This window comes from Perognathus longimembris, chromosome 28 (assembly GCF_023159225.1).
Source record: "Perognathus longimembris pacificus isolate PPM17 chromosome 28, ASM2315922v1, whole genome shotgun sequence".
Lineage (NCBI taxonomy): Eukaryota > Metazoa > Chordata > Mammalia > Rodentia > Heteromyidae > Perognathus > Perognathus longimembris.
The window spans coordinates 73,318,925-73,335,845 of NC_063188.1; the positions used below are offsets into that span (position 1 = coordinate 73,318,925).

Below are 16,921 nucleotides of genomic sequence, written 5' to 3' on the forward strand. Positions count from 1 at the left end.
CCAAAACTTCTACAAGGCTCATATTGAATTAAACTAAAGTACAATTTGGGGAAAGTTCAACCTCATAGGGGAATGCATAGTATGAAAGTATTCTGCCTTCCAACTGAGTCACATACTCTCTATAACTCAATTACTACATATACATATATGTATATATATTCTTATTACTGACACATTTCTTCATACCTGGGAATCTTAATAACCTTCCATATAGGCTAAATTTAACATAGAATTATAACACTAAAATTTGGTCACAGCAGGGTATTTGTGGGCTTCTCTGCACTAAAAACCCCTGGTTTGCTGCACTAGAAATTACTGTGCTTATGAAATATAACAATGAATAAGAAATAAACCAAAACACACATACCACACCCTGCTCCCAAAACATCTACATCTTACAAAACAAAGGAAAGCCTCTGAAAAGTCAAAATAAGGATACTTGAATTTCGATATTAGAAAAGAAAAATTCAACTTAAATCAAGTATTTGAAAGCATCCAATTTGCAGAATATGCGTTAATTAGGTAGCATGTTTTCATTCAAATATAGCATAACATTAAGTTTGTATATAAAAATGTATATTATCAATAATTTAAAATTGGTAGTTTGGGAAAGTTGTATTGTTACAACTAAAAAGAAAGTTTCCAAAGGCATTTTTCTTTTAACTATAAAGGGCACACACAATTGAGGTTGTCCACTGAGAAGAGTTCCTTAAACCTAAATAATTTATTCCAGTAGCAGATCAATTAGCCATCCTAAGAGGCTGCCAAGAATACCATGTTGTGTTCAATCCTTCGTTAGTATTCTGGCATTTCTCTTGTTGTTTTCCTATGGTGTTTTATGTTTCTCCTATTATGATGTTCATTTCAGCATGCCTTATGCATGGTTCATTGTTGGCTGCACTGCATACTGCTGTGAACCATGGATGGGACAGAGCTTCCGTCCTTCACACAGCCTGGGCAACACAGCACCCAAGCACACATTCAGTCTCTGCTGAACATGTGGTACATGTGGACCGCTGGATTCCCAGAAATGGTGGGTCTGTTTGTGGAAGTTTACTTTCAATAGAGTGTTTAATTTAATTCATTCATTCATTAATTTATTTTTTGCCAGTCCTGGGGCTTGGACTCAGGGCTCAAGCACTGTCCCTGGCTTCTTTTTGCTCAAGGCTAGCACACTACCACTTGAGCTACAGCGACATTTCTTGCTTTTTCTGTTTATGTGGTGCTGAGGAACCTAGGGCTTCATGTATGCTAGGCAAGCAGTCTACCACTAAGCCACATTCCCAGCCCAAGAGTGTTTACTTTCTACCTTTCATAAATAAGCATCGAAAAATAAATGGTCTGGTTTAAATACTAAGAAATAATATATTTGGAGTACAAGGCTCCTGACAAAGCTTAGACAAAACATATCAGCAGAAAAAGAGGAGCCATTTAACATTTTGGGGCATATATATGTGTGAATCAAAATGTCCCTCGGTTATTATGAGCTAGCAAATTTTTCACATATTAAACCATATGGATTTGTGAGAGGAAAAAAAAGCTTTCAGAGACTAGTTAATATAATAACTGAACAGTGCAAATACAGAATTTCTTCATGAGAATTTCTCCCCCTTTACAGCAAAAAAAAGTTTTAAAATGTTCTCCAGTTTTAACACAAACCAAGGATAAATACTTATGAAGGGAAACAAATTCCACAGCATTCTATACAGATTTCCAGACAGTCTGATGATTCACAACAGGCATCCATGATGCCACAGTCCATGTCACAGGGGCAGTTACAATCGTCCCCCATCTTATCACCACAGCAACAGCAGCAGGCTTCTGAGGTGTAGATCCCACAAGAAGCTTGTCCCAGCACAATATTGCAGAGGGTCAGGAATTCACAGAACAAGCAGGCCAGGATGCAGTAGACACAACAGTCTGTTGCTTTGGGTGTCTTCACTGAACCCCTCTGGGCCTCCATTTCCTCCTTTATAATTATGCAAAGTAGTGTTTGCATAATGAAGTAAGTCCACCTTCAGGTGAAGAGCCTGTCTTTTGGGAAAAGACAGCATTTACTTTACTCTTCTTACTGATATCATTGTTTGCAGACAAGCTGGACTGGATTTTTCTATTCATTTTTTGAGAAACAGGAGCTGAAAGTTTGTGATGATCTGTGGATGAAGGTTTAGTCCCATGGTGAATTCCATTTCCATTACTCAGATTCACTTGGCCTCCGTTCTTTATCTTGCCTATTTCCTCCTCACTGGGCTCCTGAACTGAAGTCTGTGGCTGAGGCAGGCGCTGAGTTTGTGTTCTGATGAGTTCACCTTCTGAAGGATTTCACCAAATGCATTGCTCTTGCATCTCTCCATGTGTGAAGGAGCTTTCGGTAGCGTGATTGATATCTTTTTTAGTATCTTCTTTATTACATTTTTCCGAGCTGGGGAGCCCAGCCGGCCGCCGACCGCCTCGGCCGAGTACTTTTGGGGACTTTTTCTTTGTTTGTTCTTTTTCTGTCTTTTGAGGGAAGCAAGGGGGCACAGAAATGGAAGGAAGAAAGAGGAACAAATACAAATAGAGTCATGATACTTAATTGCCAGTATGTGGAAAATGAACTTGTAAGCAGGGATGGGAAGGGGAAACTGGAGAAAAGGGAAGGAAGGGGTGACATTGTCCAAAAGGAAATGTACTCTTTACCTGGCTTACAAAAAGTTAACCCTTCTGTACAACACGTTAATAAAAATAACAAAATTATATTTTAAAAATACTGTCTACCTGGAGCCAGGCCCTGGTGACTCATACCTATAATCTTAGTGTTATTTAAGAGACTGAGATCTGAATGTCGTGATTTGGGCAGATAAATCCAAGAGACTCTTTTATCTAATTAAGCAACAGAAACTTGAAGTGTTGATTCAGCTCAAGTGGTAGAGTACCAGCCTTGAGTGAAAAAAATCAAGTGAGAATGAGTCCCTTGAGTTCAAAGTCCAATGCCAGCATGCAAAAAATGAAGCAAAAATACCTATCTGATATATTTCTAACCAAGCACCAATTTCTAACCATAACAATGAAGAGCATGAGTAGGATATGAAAAACAATAGTGGGTGTGACACACCCTTTCCCATGAAGGGTCTACAATGATTGCTGATAAAGTATAGAGGACACTGGACACAATGGCAAAATAGAGAAAAGAATAATCCCAAATCAAAAAAAATGATGCAGAAGACCAATGCCATATACATTGATGATGAGTATGGAAAATATGACTGCCTAGAGCATAGATTTGTTGTTTGTTTTAAAAATAAATATGAATATTTAATACTGTGTAGAAGTTGTACTTCTGAGCATTAATCTTAGAGAAATGAAAGCTTATGTCCATACAAACACCTGTACACTATTCTTGCTACTGGTGTAAATTGTGGGGTTTTTCTTGGGGGGGGGATTGGTGGTGGTGATGGAGAGTTTTTTTTTTTTTTTTTAAATTCTGGGTCTTGAGCTCTCTGGCTTTTTGCCAGTTATTTGGAGACCAGACTCTCTAGGATTTGTCTTCTATGGATGGCTTCAAGCCAAGATAATCAGATCTCAGCCTTTTGAATAGGTAGGATCAAGATGTGAGAAACCAGCACATGTCACAGCACCTTTATTTGTAATAGTCAAAATCTGGAAAGCCAGTGCCTATAGCTTATGGCTACTTAGATGGCTGAGATTTGAGAATTGCCCTTTGCCAGATCATGAGACTCTTTATCTCCATTTAGCCACCAAGAAGCTAGAAATGGATCTGAGGATCAAGTGGCAGAGTGTCATCCTTGAAATAAATGCTAAGGGACAGCACCCAGGCCCTGAGTTCAAGATCCCAGTGCTGGTGTAAAAGAAATCTAGAAACCAGGGCTGGGGATATAGCCTAGTGGCAAGAGTGCCTGCCTCGGATACATGAGGCCCTAGGTTCGATTCCCCAGCACCACATATACAGAAAACGGCCAGAAGCGGCGCTGTGGCTCAAGTGGCGGAGTGCTAGCCTTGAGCGGGAAGAAGCCAGGGACAGTGCTCAGGCCCTGAGTCCAAGGCCCAGGACTGGCCAAAAAAAAAAAAAAAAAAAAAAAAAAAATCTAGAAACCAAAACTCTTAACAGGCGAATAAAGAAAATACCGTGTCTTGGCCATGAAATTTCATACAACAATAGGAAGGATAGAATTTTTGTCTTATGTATGTTGCTGAGGATTTAACCTAGGTCCTCCCACATGCTAGGCAAGTGCTGTATCACTGAGCTGTTTCTCCGAAGCATAGACTTCGGATAAGCACAAGGAATTGTATAGAACTAAGGGCATTATGGAGAATGGAACAAGCCAAGCCCAAAAGGTCATCATCATGCATGATTCTTTTTAGGGTGGAATGTTTGAAATGAAATAATTGTAGAAATGGAGAATAATTCAGTGGTTTCCCAGCATAAGTATGGGTTGAGTGACTACACTTGGGTGGCAAGAGGAAAATCTTTTGATGGTACTGATTCACAATTTCATTTGCAGGGGGTTCACACAAATCTATGAATGACAAAGACTTATACATACCAATTGTACCTGTATCCAGGTACTATAGTTGTAGAGCTAATTGGAGGATATCCTGTGTTTGTAGCTTCATGTACATCTGCAAGGGTTTAACTTAGGAAATCCCCACAGATCCCCAATGCTACTTCTGGACTGTAATCAAAATGAAATAAAAATAATTGAAAAACAGCAAGCTGTAAACATGATATAGATAGATGCTGTACACTTTATTGGCACTTTATAGAGGGAAATCTGTAAGCCATGGAAGAAAAACAACATCTCACCCCATGGGAATTGTGGTTACTCTTGCAAATCAGAAGCTATTCTCAGCATGCTTAGGAAGGGAGGACTCTAAAATGATTACCAAAAGATTGCTATGTTTCTGGAAGTGGATTGAAATGCCAGCTGATGAGATGTGTTGCCATCTGGCTCGATGCTGTCACTCTCTTGACCATGTATCTATCAGGATATCTCATAGGAAGCTGGAGATGTTGATACTCAGGACACCATCTATTCTGCACCTCCTTTAACTGAGGATGAGGAGCTTAGTGACATCCTGACCATTGTTTTCACAAGCATCTGGAATGTTCTTTTACTATTCTGCTGCCAAGATTCCTCCCTCATCTTGCTTTCTTGGTCCTTTCTTGTACAAAGGGGGGTTGGGTAGTACCAGGGTTAAATGTCAAGTTATTGAAGCTCAGGGACAGATTATCCCAGGAGGAAGGAAAAGAGGTGGCTCTTCTGTCCCCTGAGATTCTGGACGATGTCCCAGGATACTTCTTGCAGTAATAGCAGTTACACTTGAATCTCCTCTGCTCTACAACATGAGAAGAAGAGGATTTTACCTTTTGGCCACGCCAGATAGGTCCTGAGGCCTTGGCATGTCTTGATCTTCTGTGTTTCAGGAACTTGGATTTCTTTAGAGATGATGTTGAGATCTCCCATGGGTTGTCTTCTTCCATTGTCTCAAATAAAAGAGCATATATTAGAAATAGACTCCACTACATATTGGTGGCTTACATCTATAATTCTTGGTAGTCAAGAGGTTGAGATATTGAGGGGATTTTTTTTTCAGAAGCCAAATTAGGTCAAAACACTTGTGAATCCATCTCCATTTAGCCAGGAAAAAGCCAGCTTGAGGTGGTGCACAATTGGTAGAAAACCAGCCATAATAAGAAAGATGAGTGTAGACCCTGAGTTTACACACTCAAGCACACAAATACACCCAGACACACACAACACTGTATCTAGTCGAAACATGTCCTATTCTGTATACCCTTAGAACTCTTACTAACATTGTTGTTCAGAAAAAGTTCCTGATGATTTCAACAATTAAAATCTAAACATTGAATGTTTTCCATCATTCTTTGAATGGCCACCAACCTAAGCAAATAGAGTGATTTTCACATTTTCATTGTTGATTTTTAACTCATTCTGCTCAACAGAAACCCCAGAATTGCACCTCTGTATGTGGACGGGGTAGGCACCATTTCTTTTTGTGTGTGTGTGCTGGTACTGGGATTTGAACTCAGGGCTTGGGAACTGTCCCTGAGCTTTTCGGCTCAAGACTAGCACTCTGCTATTTAAGCCACAACGTCATTTCCTGCTTTATAGTGGTAAATTTGAGATGAGTCTCATGGACTTTCCTGACACAGCTGACTTTGAACTATGATCCTCTGATCTCAGCCTTCCGAGTCTCTAGGACTGCAGGTGTGAACCACCAGTGCCCAGCTCCTAAGATCACTATTTCTTAATGTACAAACACTGATGTCTTTTGAACTACTACTTTATAAATATGTTCTTTTACTTTTCTGGGGTTTGAACTGAGGACCTCATGCTGGCTGGGAAGGTGTTCTTGCATTTAATCCATGTCCATATCCCTCAAAAGACTTCAATTTTAACTCTTCTCTTAAAATAATATTTCCTTCTCATTTTCCCAATGAGTTTGGTGAAGCACTCCCATGTAAATGGGCACCTTGAGGTTCTCACACCCAGGGTATAAATTGATTCTTGATCCCAGGAGTTAAGGCATTAAGGATGGTGATACAGACTTCTGGGAAGACGGCAGAGGATCATCAGAACCCTAGCTAAGCTCCCTTCAACATCGCAGTTTTCCTACTCCAGAGAAAATTTTATTCCTAGAAAGACAGTCCAAGTAAGTTATAACAGTACAGTGATCCTGGCCAGGAAGGAAAAATTGACTTTGCCAGCCTGAAAACACAGATTTGTGCTCCAGGTGGTGTCCTGCTACCACGCTAGTGCCAGCGCCAGCACAGCGCCATGCACTCCGCTCACCTAAAACACACAGCAGCAACCAGGAAGAAATCCTCTAGACAGCAGCAGACAGACACGGATCGCAGGCTGAGCACCAACGGGCTGAAATCGCAGCGAAAGCATGACTACCCCACGAATGACATTCTCAACTGGAACGTAGCCCTTCCCCCACCGCCAGAGCAAAGCGCCATCTTTGACACTGGCATAGAGTCAGACCAGACTGGAACTAAAGCGGTCCTGGGGAAAGTGAGGACGAAGGGGCCATCTTTGAAAAGGGCAAGAGGGACCAATCAGTGATAGCCAGCTCTGCACAGGAGAAGGACCCCTGCCCAGGCGGGAGGCTCGTCCTGGGCTGTGGCTCAGCCAGAGGTGCCCTGCCCTGCCCGTCGGAATTTCTAAATTAAAAGCAACAGTGGCGAGCAGCTACCAGTGGCACAGAACAACCAGACAGGAGAACAAACAGTTCCTGAGACAGATAGGGTTGTAACAGTAAATAAGTAACTACTGAATACAGGGCTCTGGATTGGTTGTCATATTAAAATTATATTCTTTAGGAACACCAAATCTAATTTTATATACAAGTATACAAGGTATCTGTATATAATTGTGAACTTCTAAGACTTACACAACAGTGCTTGGTAAGGTCTGCTTTGGGTCTTAAACAGTGCTCACAGGTGCTTGTAGATTGGCATTCCCAATCCAAATGGGCAGAAAAAACACAATATATATGGCAAACAAAGGAGTCTTATCCCCCACTCAAAATAAGCAGGAAGCAGAGCAGTCAATCAAAGACATAGAAAAGAACCCTCAAAATGCTCTACAAAGTCTACTGATAAACATGATAAATGAAAAGTCTGAATCAATAGAGCAATCCTTCCATAAAGTAATAGATACTTTCATGGCCTCAACAAATAGAAAGATAAATGAAATTCAAGAGTCAAATGAAAAGAGAGCTACCCAGCTAAAAGATTTGAGAGACTGTGTGGGTGTTTTCCAACAAGGCAAAGTGGAGATCATTGCCAATGATCAGGGCAACAGAACCACGCCAAGCTACCCTGCCTTCACAGACACTGAATGTTTAATCAGCAATGCCGCAAAAAACCAGGTGGCAATGAACCCCACCAACACGGTTTTTGATGCCAAACGTCTGATTGGACGTAGATTTGCTGATGCTGTTGTCCAGTCTGACATGAAGCACTGTTCTTTCATGGTGGTGAATGACGCAGGCCGGCCCAAGGTCCAAGTCAAATACAAAGGCAAGACAAAAAGTTTCTTTCTTTTTTTTTTTCAAATTTTTATTATCAAACTTATGTACAGAGAGGTTACAGTGTCCTACGTTAGGCATTGGATACATTTCTTGTACTGTTTGTTACTTTGTCCCTCATACCCCCCTCTCTCCGCACCCTTTCCCTTTCCCCCCATGGGGTGTTCAGTTCACCAAACAGTTTTGCAAGTATTGCTTTTGAAGTTGTTTGTCTTTTTTTACCCTGTGTTTCTCGATTTTGGTATTCCCTTTCAATTTCTTTGTTCTAATACCAGTATACACGGTTTCCAATATACTCAGATAAGATTACAGAGAAAGTGTAGGTACAAGCACAGGAAGGTGATACAAGAACATCATCAATAATAGAAGCTACAGATACAGATGTGACGTTGAAAGTAGTTACAACTGTGATATAACAATCGTTTCCATAACATGGAGTTCATTTCACTTAGCATCATCTTATGTGTTCATAAGGGTATAGCTATTGGGCTCTTGTGATGCTCTGCTATGACTTGCCTAAACCTGTACTAATTATTCCCAATAAGGGAGACCACAGAGTCTATGTTTATCTGGGTCTGGCTCACTTCACTTAGTATGATTTTTTCCAAGTCCTTCCATTTCCTTACAAATGGGGCAATGTCATCCTTTCTGATAGAGACATAAAATTCCATTTTGTATATGTACCACATTTTCCTGATCCATTCGTCTACTGAGGGGCATCTGGGTTGGTTCCTGATTCTAGCTTCCATCAATTGAATTGGGGTGTGGCTTGTTGTTCTCTTTCAAGGAAATTAAGGTGCTTCCCTAAATTATTGAGTTGCTGTTTCTCCTGTTTGTTGGTGTATGCACTCAGAGATACAAATTTTCCTCTGAGTACTGCCTTTGCTGTGTCCCAAAGGAACTGGTACTTTGTATCCTCTTCTTGGTTGAATTCCATAAACATTTGAATTTCCGTTTTAATTTCTTCAATGACCCACTGATGGTTCAGCAGTGTGTTGTTTAGTCTCCAAGTATTGTAGGATTTTCTGGGGTCGCTGATTGAGTTGAGCTCTCATTTTATTCCATTGTGGTCTGAGAGAAAGCAGGGAATGGTTTTGATACTTCTGAATTTGTACAGATTTTCTTTGTGCCCTAAGATGTGATCTATTTTGGAGAATGTTCCATGTGCTGCGGAGAAGAATGTGTATTTCGTTGTTGCTGGGTGGAATATTCTGTAGATGTCAGTTAAGTCTAGTTGGTCTATGCAATTATTTAGTTCTGTGGTTTCTTTGTTCAGTTTTTGGCGTGTTGATCTGTCCAGAGGTGATAGTGGAGTGTTGAAGTCCCCAACTATCAATGTGTTTGGGTCTATGAGTGTTTTTAGAGTCAGTAGTGTTTGTTTGATGAAGTTGGGTGCTCCTGCATTTGGTGTGTAGATATTTAGAATGGTTATATTTTCCTGTAGGAGAGATCCCTTTACTAGTATGTAGTAACCTTCTTTGTCTCTTCTTACCTTTTGTAATTTGAAGCCAATTTTCTCTGATACTAGGATTGCAACTCCAACCTGCTTATGGGGGCCATTTGCTAGATAGATTTGATTCCAGCCTTTCACTTTTAGAAGATGTTTACTTTTGCTGGATAGATATGTCTCTTGGAGGCAGCAGAAAGATGGATCTTGATTTTTGATCCAACTTAGGAGCCTATGTCATTTGATTGGAGAATTAAGTCCATTAATGTTGAGAGTTAGGATTGAGAGATGATCGTTTGTTCCTTTCATTATCACTATCTTGTTTAAAGCTGTGTCTTCCTGTTCCTTGATCTGATGTTAACTATTAAGGGTTCATTTCTCTGTCTGTATTGGGATCTTGATTATTTTCTCTGTACAATACATCTTTGAGGATTTTCTGTAAAGCTGGTTTGGTGGAGATATATTGTTTCAGTTTTTCCTTACTGTGGAAGACTTTTATTTGACCTTCAGCTGTGAATGAGAGTTTGGCTGGGTACAGTATTCTTGGTTGGTAGTTATTTTTATTTAGGGTTTGGCATACCTCATTCCAGGCTCTCCTTGCTTTCATGGTCTCTGCTGAGAAGTCTGGGGAAATTCTGATTGCTTTCCCTTTCTATATGATGTTTTCTTCTCCCTAACAGTTTAAGGATTCTTTCCTAGTACTCTACTGATCCTGTTTTGATCACAATTATATACAGATACCTTGTATACCTGTCTATAAAATTAGATTTCGTGTTCCTAAAGAATACAATTTCAATATAACCACAGATCCTGGGCCCTGTATTCAGTAGTTACTTATTTACTGTTACAACCCTATAAGCAATTCTTGTTCTTTTATTAAGTTCTTTTAGGACTGGTTTCTCTATGAACCCCTTTGATTCACTCTGATTAAGCAGGAATACTCTCTATCCAATAACCAGGAGTCAATGGAACCTGGAGTTCCAGGCAGTAATTCAGGAGGGTAAGTTAGAAGTAGTAAAGAGAATAGAGTAAACTGTATTGGGGGGCGGTGATTTTGGTTTAGTTTCAGTGACATGGAAATGAGGAGAGGAATAGAATTACTAGAGAGAACGAGGTTAAAATAATCGACAATGGAGAGTTAGCAGAAAAGAGTGGAGGTGTTATTCATAGGAAAGTAATTTTTAAATAAAGAGAAAGCAAAGAGATAAAGCAAAAATACTGGAGGACAGATGCACAAAACAAAGAAAAATTATTTAAAAATGAAAAAATAAAAAGGAAAAAAACCAGAAAAACAAACAACCAAAACAAACAAACAAAAAAAGACTTGATAAAACAAATAGGTAAAAATGGAAAACAAAAAAACCAACGACGTTTCAGAAGTGAAAAAATTAAAAAAATTTTTTTTTAAAAGTTAAAAAAATGTTTGAAAAGAGAAGGGAAAAAAATGGAGTCCTCCTTGTTTGGGTGGTCTTTCCCCAGTCTCTGGTTTCCTTGCGATCATCTGCAGTCTGTTTTCTTGATTGGCTGGTTTGACTTGCTTTCAGTTTGCAGGGGGTGGATCTGTTCTGACCCTTCTCCCCTGTTGGTGCAATCCTGGGTCTCTGTGGTTCGCACAGCTTGCAGGTAGGCCTTGGTTATCCTCTGTAGATGGGGACGTGAGCAGTCTTGGGAACCGTGGCTCCTCTGTCTGATGTGGGACCACAGCCTTTCATGCCTGGCTTTGAATAGGCTGTGGACTCAGCAGGGCAGGGCGTCTCTGGCCTGGTTTATCCAGCTGAGAGTTGCTTGCCTTGGGGTGGTTCCTCCCTCCTGGGCAGGGCAGCCTCCTTGGCTCAGGTGGCTATGGAATGCAGCTCTGTTTCGGGCTGGGAATTGGGCTTCCTCTGCGACAGAACAGTTTAACTGTCTCAGAAACTGTTTGTTCCCCCCTCTGGTGTTTCTGTGCCACCGGTAGCTGCTCGCCGCTTTCGCTTTAAATTTAGAAATTCTGGCGGGCAGGGCAGGGCACCTCTGGCTCAGCCAGGGCCCAGGATGCGCCTCCCTCCTGGGCAAGGGGTGTTCTCCTGGGTGGAGCTGACTCTCACTGGTCGGTCCCTCTTGCTCTTTTCAAAGATGGCTCCTTTGTCCTCGCTTTCCCCAGGCCTGCTTTAGTTCCAATCTGGTCTGACCCTATGCCAGTGGCAAAGATGGCACTTTGCTCTGGCGGTGGGGGAAGGACTGCCTTCCAGAAGCTGGTCTGTGGGCGCGAGTGAGAATATCTTTTGTGGGGTACTCACGCTTTCTCTGCGATTTCAGCCCGTCCATGCTCAGCCGCCATCTGGAGGATTTCTCCGTGGTCTACGCTGTGTGCTTTAGCCGCCTGGAGTGCGGGTCGCTGTGCTGGGCACTGTGCTGGTGCCGGCACTGGCAAGGTGGCGGGACGCCACCCAGAGGTCAAATCTGCATTTTCAGACGCGCAAAGTCGATTTTTCCTTCCTGGCCGGAATCCCAGTACTGTTAGAACTTATTCTGGCTGTCTTTCTAGGAGTGAAAGTTTCTATGGGGTGAGAAAACTGCCATGTCGGAGGGAGCTCAGCTGGGGCTCTGCTGCTCCTCCGCCATCTTCTCGGAAGTCTGGCAAAAAGCTTCTATCCAGAGGACGTCTCCTCTATGGTTCTCACAAAGATGAAGGAAATTGCAGAAGCCTATCTTGGGAAGACTTTCACCAACGCTGTAGTCACTGTGCCAACATACTTCAATGACTCTCAGCGCCAGGCAACAAAAGATGCTACAACCATTGCTGGTCTGAATGTACTGAGAATTATCAATGAGCCAACTGCTGCTGCTATTGCTTATGGCTTAGACAAGAAGGTTGGAGCTGAATGAAATGTGCTGATCTTTGATTTAGGAGGTGGTACTTTTGATGCGTCAATCCTCACCATTGAAGATGGGATCTTTGGGGTCAAATCTACAGCAGGAGACACCCACTTGGGTGGAGAAGACTTTGACAACTCCATGGTCAACCATTTCATTGCCGAGTTCAAACGCAAGCATAAGAAGGACATCACTGAGAACAAAAGAGCTGTCCACCATCTTCATACTGCTTGTGAGCGTGTTAAGTGCACCCTCTCCTCCAGCACACATGCCAGTATCGAGATTGACTCCCTTTAAGAAGGCATTGACTTCTATACCTCTATTACCCGTGCTCGATTTGAAGAGTTGAATGCTGACTTGTTCCAGAGCACTCTGGATCCTGTAGAAAAAGCCCTTCGTGATGCCAAACTAGACAAGTCACAGATCCATGACATTTTTTTGGTTGGTGGTTCCACCCGTATTCCCAAGTTCCAGAAGCTTCTATGAGACTTCTTCAACAGGAAAGAGCTGAATGAGAGCATTAACCCAGATGAAGCTGTTGCTTATGTCCAGGCAGCCATTCTATCTGGAGATAAATCTGAAAATATCCAAGATTTGCTGCTCTTGGATGTCACCCCTTGTCCCTTGGTGTAGGGAGCCAACAGCGAAATTCATCCTGACTTCTGGCTATACTCTCAAGGGCGTGCAAGGTCATGGCTTAGGGAGCCAACAACAAAGTTCATCCTAACCTCTGGCTATGTTGTTATCTCAAGGTCATGCAAGGACATGATTTACTTGAAGGACAGTACTAAACCCGGGATGTTTTATTATGTCCACAGGAGTCTGTTTTATGTAAACCATTCAACCATATCTTGTTTTACTGCCTGTTGTTATTTACCAATTTCAGGGCCTTCCTGTTTTCTTAAATCTTAGTTAACCCTATGCTATTTCCTGGTTGACAAACTGCATATAAGCTGGAAGTTAAGAATAAAATATGGCTGCAGTCTTGAGTAACAATCTTAAGATGCAGCCCTCCTGAACCCCATCTTTTGTCTCTTGTCTTCTTTTTTCTCTTGTCTAACTTTCTTTTTCTTTAATCCTCACCCCCTCAATCAGGATTCCCTCTTCGCTGCCGGCTGGCTCCGACACCTTGGTATCCAGATGGCTGGTGGAGTCATGACTGTACTCATCAAACGCAATACCACCATTCCTACCAAACAGACTCAGAACTTTACCACCTACTCTGAAAACCAGCCCAGTGTGCTCATTCAGGTATATGAAGGTGAACAGGCCATGACCAAGGACACCAACCTGCTCAGAAAGTTTGAACTCACAGGCATACCTCCTGCACCAAGAGGTGTTCCTCAGATTGATGTCACATTTGACATTGATGTCAATGGCATCCTCAACATCTCTGCTGTAGATAAGAGCACAGGAAAGGAGAACAACATCACAATCACCAATGACAAGGGTCATCTTAGCAAGGAGGATATTGAATGCATGGTACAGGAAGCTGAGGAATACAAAGCTGAAGATGAGAAACAGAGGGACAAGGTATCATCTAAGAATTCCCTGTAATCTTATGAATTCAACATAAAAGCAACTGTTGAAGATGAGAAGCTTCAGGGCAAAATCAATGATGAGGACAAACAAAATCCTTGACAAGTGCAATGAGATCATCAATTGGATGGATAAGAATCATACTGCAGAAAAGGAAGAATCTGAACACCAGCAGAAGGAGCTGGAGAAAGTGTGCAACCCTATCATCACCAGGCTGTACTAGAGTGCCGGCGGCATGCCAGGAAGAATGCCTGGTGGCTTCCCTGGTGGGGGGGCTCCTCCTTCTGGTGGGGCTTCCTCTGGGCCCACCATTGAAGAGGTTGACTAAGGCAACCCAAATACACATGTAGCATTGTTCCACACAATAAAAGATGTAAAGACCCAAATTTATATCGCTGCTGTAATTATTTTCAACATGCCCTGTGAAACCGTAGCTTCTATTGTATCCCCTTCCTGTGGTTGTACCTGCACTATCACTGTAACTTATCTGAGCACATTGGAAACTGCGCATACTGGTATTAGAACTAGGAAAGTGAAAGGGAATACCAAAATCGAGAGACACAGGATAAAAAGACAAATGACTACAAAAGCAATACTTGCAAAACTGTTTGGTGTAAATCAACTGAACAACTCATGGGGAGAGAGAGAAAGGGGGAGGGGGGAGGGAGGAATGAAGGAGGAGGTAACAAACAGTACAAGAAATGTATCCAATGCCTAACATATGAAACTGTAACCTCTCTGTACATCATTTTGACAATAAATAAGAAAATTTTTTTAAAAGACCCAAATTTAGCAACTTCTATAACAGTTTTTAAAAGTTGAGCTGCTGTAGTGAATTACTGGGCATTTTCAATACTTGAATATGGAACATGTACACAGGGAAAAACATTAACATTGCACTTTATAAATATGTTATTTATATATTTTGACAGTTCTGAAGATTATTGAATCTATGCATTTTAAAATTATTTCTTACTCTTTATTGTAACTGATTCCTGGCACAGGATATATTGACTGGGAGCCCTAGTGACTTAAAAACTCTTTGCTAAATTAAATTCCTTTCCCTCTGTTTTCTCTGTTTCCTTAAAGTAATACATAATAAACAAAAGAGGAGTTCCTATACCATGAGCAGAGGCTCTTTTTCCACGCTCCATCTTGTATCTGAGTTCCTTTGTCAAACTAGTGTTCTTCAAATTGAGGAAATAGCAAGTTCAGGAAAATAAACTGATTCAGACAGTAATAATAGGAAGCTGGTGCAGCTGGGCTCAGAATGAAAGCTGTAGCTCCAAGCCCCCCTTATAAGAACTCTCAGGGAACTGGAAAATAATGAAAAACTGCATGTCCAAATCAAACCATGTCTTTCACATAATGATGTTGCTAGTATAAATGTCTCATATTATTTGTTTACAATGTTATTTAAAAGGGCATTTTTTCATAAAATGCAACTTGCATTTCCCAAGAAATAAAAAAGATGCCAGTGTAGTTTTAGCCATTTTAGCTAGAATTGAGAAGAGTATTTCAGTCACATTACACTTGTTTCCTGTTAACCGACTAAATCCATTATTCCAACAGGGCATTGAGCTTTGGGGCTCTAATATTATATTTAATTTTCTTTATATTCCAAGATCCTTATTACAGGATCCTAATTAATGCCGCAGGCTAACTTGAATAACTTTAAGCCCTGTGTACCTTCTAGAATATTAGTTGTATGAATTAACTTATTAAGAAGAGTAGACTTTTGCAAAAATAAAGTCTATATTGACAGCCGATCAAAACATGGAGCAATAAAGTTCCACCATATCTACCAAGAAAATTTCATGCTCTATGTTATTACTCAGATATTCAATGATATTATTCTACAATTAAGGAAAGCATTTTGTACATGGAAAGACTTGGGATGTGTCCTTTTACAAACTACCTAAATGGCCTCCTGTCAGTCAACTGAACTGGGTGATCCTAGTATACTCGTAGCTTTACCTGAGCTTTTTTGCTCAAGGCTAATGCTCTACCATTTGAATCACAGCTTCTCTTCTAGCTTTTTGGTTATGAATTTGAGATAAGAGTCTCATGGACTTTCCTAATTGAGTTGTCTTCCAACTGTGATCCTCAGACCACAGCCTCCTGAATAGCTAGGAACACATGCATGAGCCACTTGAGCTTGGCTGTATTTAGTTTTTATAATGTAGACAAATGTTAATTACAAAATGCTTAATAAAAAAAGCACACAGGAAACTGTTTACACATTATACTTCCATGTTATTAAACAACAAAATAGATACAGATATATTTGCTAGGATATAGATCCTTTTGTATTTTATTTTATTTTATTATCTTTAATAATCACTCAGTAAATGCTAGGTTCTCTCTCAAGTGCCTATTATGAAAGATGAAACATGCCAAGTGCTGGTGGCTCATCTGAGGATCACAGGCCTAAGCCAGCTCAAGCATGAAAGCCTGTGAGACTCCAATAAACTACCAAAAGGCCTCAATTAGAGCTTTGGCTCTAGTGCTGGAGTGCTAGCCTTGAGAAAAAAAATCCAGAGGCCCTGAGTTCAAACCATAGACCAGCACACACACAGCAAAAGATGAAACAAATAAAACAGCTTATGTCCTCATAAGGCTGCCTTGAAATGGCTATATTTGGATAAAAATAATTTCTGTAAACATGAGAGTGCTTTGAATTCCTTCCATTAAAACTCTCAATATTTTAGGTTATGTTTGAGTTTAAACCACAGAATGAAAAATAACTTGAATTTTATGTTTGTTTTGAATGACATATTATTTATACAAAGCAATATGTTTAATTATGGCATTTTCAAGTATATGACAGTGTTGAAAGAATAATGTTGAAATTACAATGCAATACTAATCTCATTTATATATTTTATTTTATTTTTTTAAAGTTTTTATTATAAAAGTGATGTACAGAGTGGTTACAGTTTTATACGTTAGGCATTGGATACATTTCGTGTACTGTTTGTTACCTTGTCCCTCATACCCACCTCCCCCATCTCCCTTTCCCCC

The 16,921-nt window shown here is 40.7% G+C and overlaps 1 protein-coding gene and 1 pseudogene across 2 annotated transcripts; one reads left to right on the plus strand and one right to left on the minus strand.

Annotated features, from left to right (window-relative positions):
* Positions 1 to 1,212: 1,212 nt before the first annotated feature.
* LOC125343102 (myoD family inhibitor domain-containing protein-like) lies at positions 1,213 to 5,482 on the minus strand. The gene is given in 4 exon segments (XM_048335391.1): positions 1,213 to 1,920; positions 2,016 to 2,420; positions 2,423 to 2,489; positions 5,366 to 5,482. Coding segments are annotated over 4 exon segments (837 nt in total). The 3' UTR covers positions 1,213 to 1,672.
* Positions 5,483 to 5,778: 296 nt separating this feature from the next.
* Positions 5,779 to 14,286, plus strand: LOC125343103 (annotated as a pseudogene). Its single transcript, XR_007209287.1, has 5 exons — positions 5,779 to 5,790; positions 7,756 to 8,056; positions 12,123 to 12,977; positions 13,349 to 13,353; positions 13,487 to 14,286. The product of XR_007209287.1 is annotated as a heat shock cognate 71 kDa protein-like (transcript).
* The last annotated feature ends 2,635 nt before the right edge of the window (positions 14,287 to 16,921 follow it).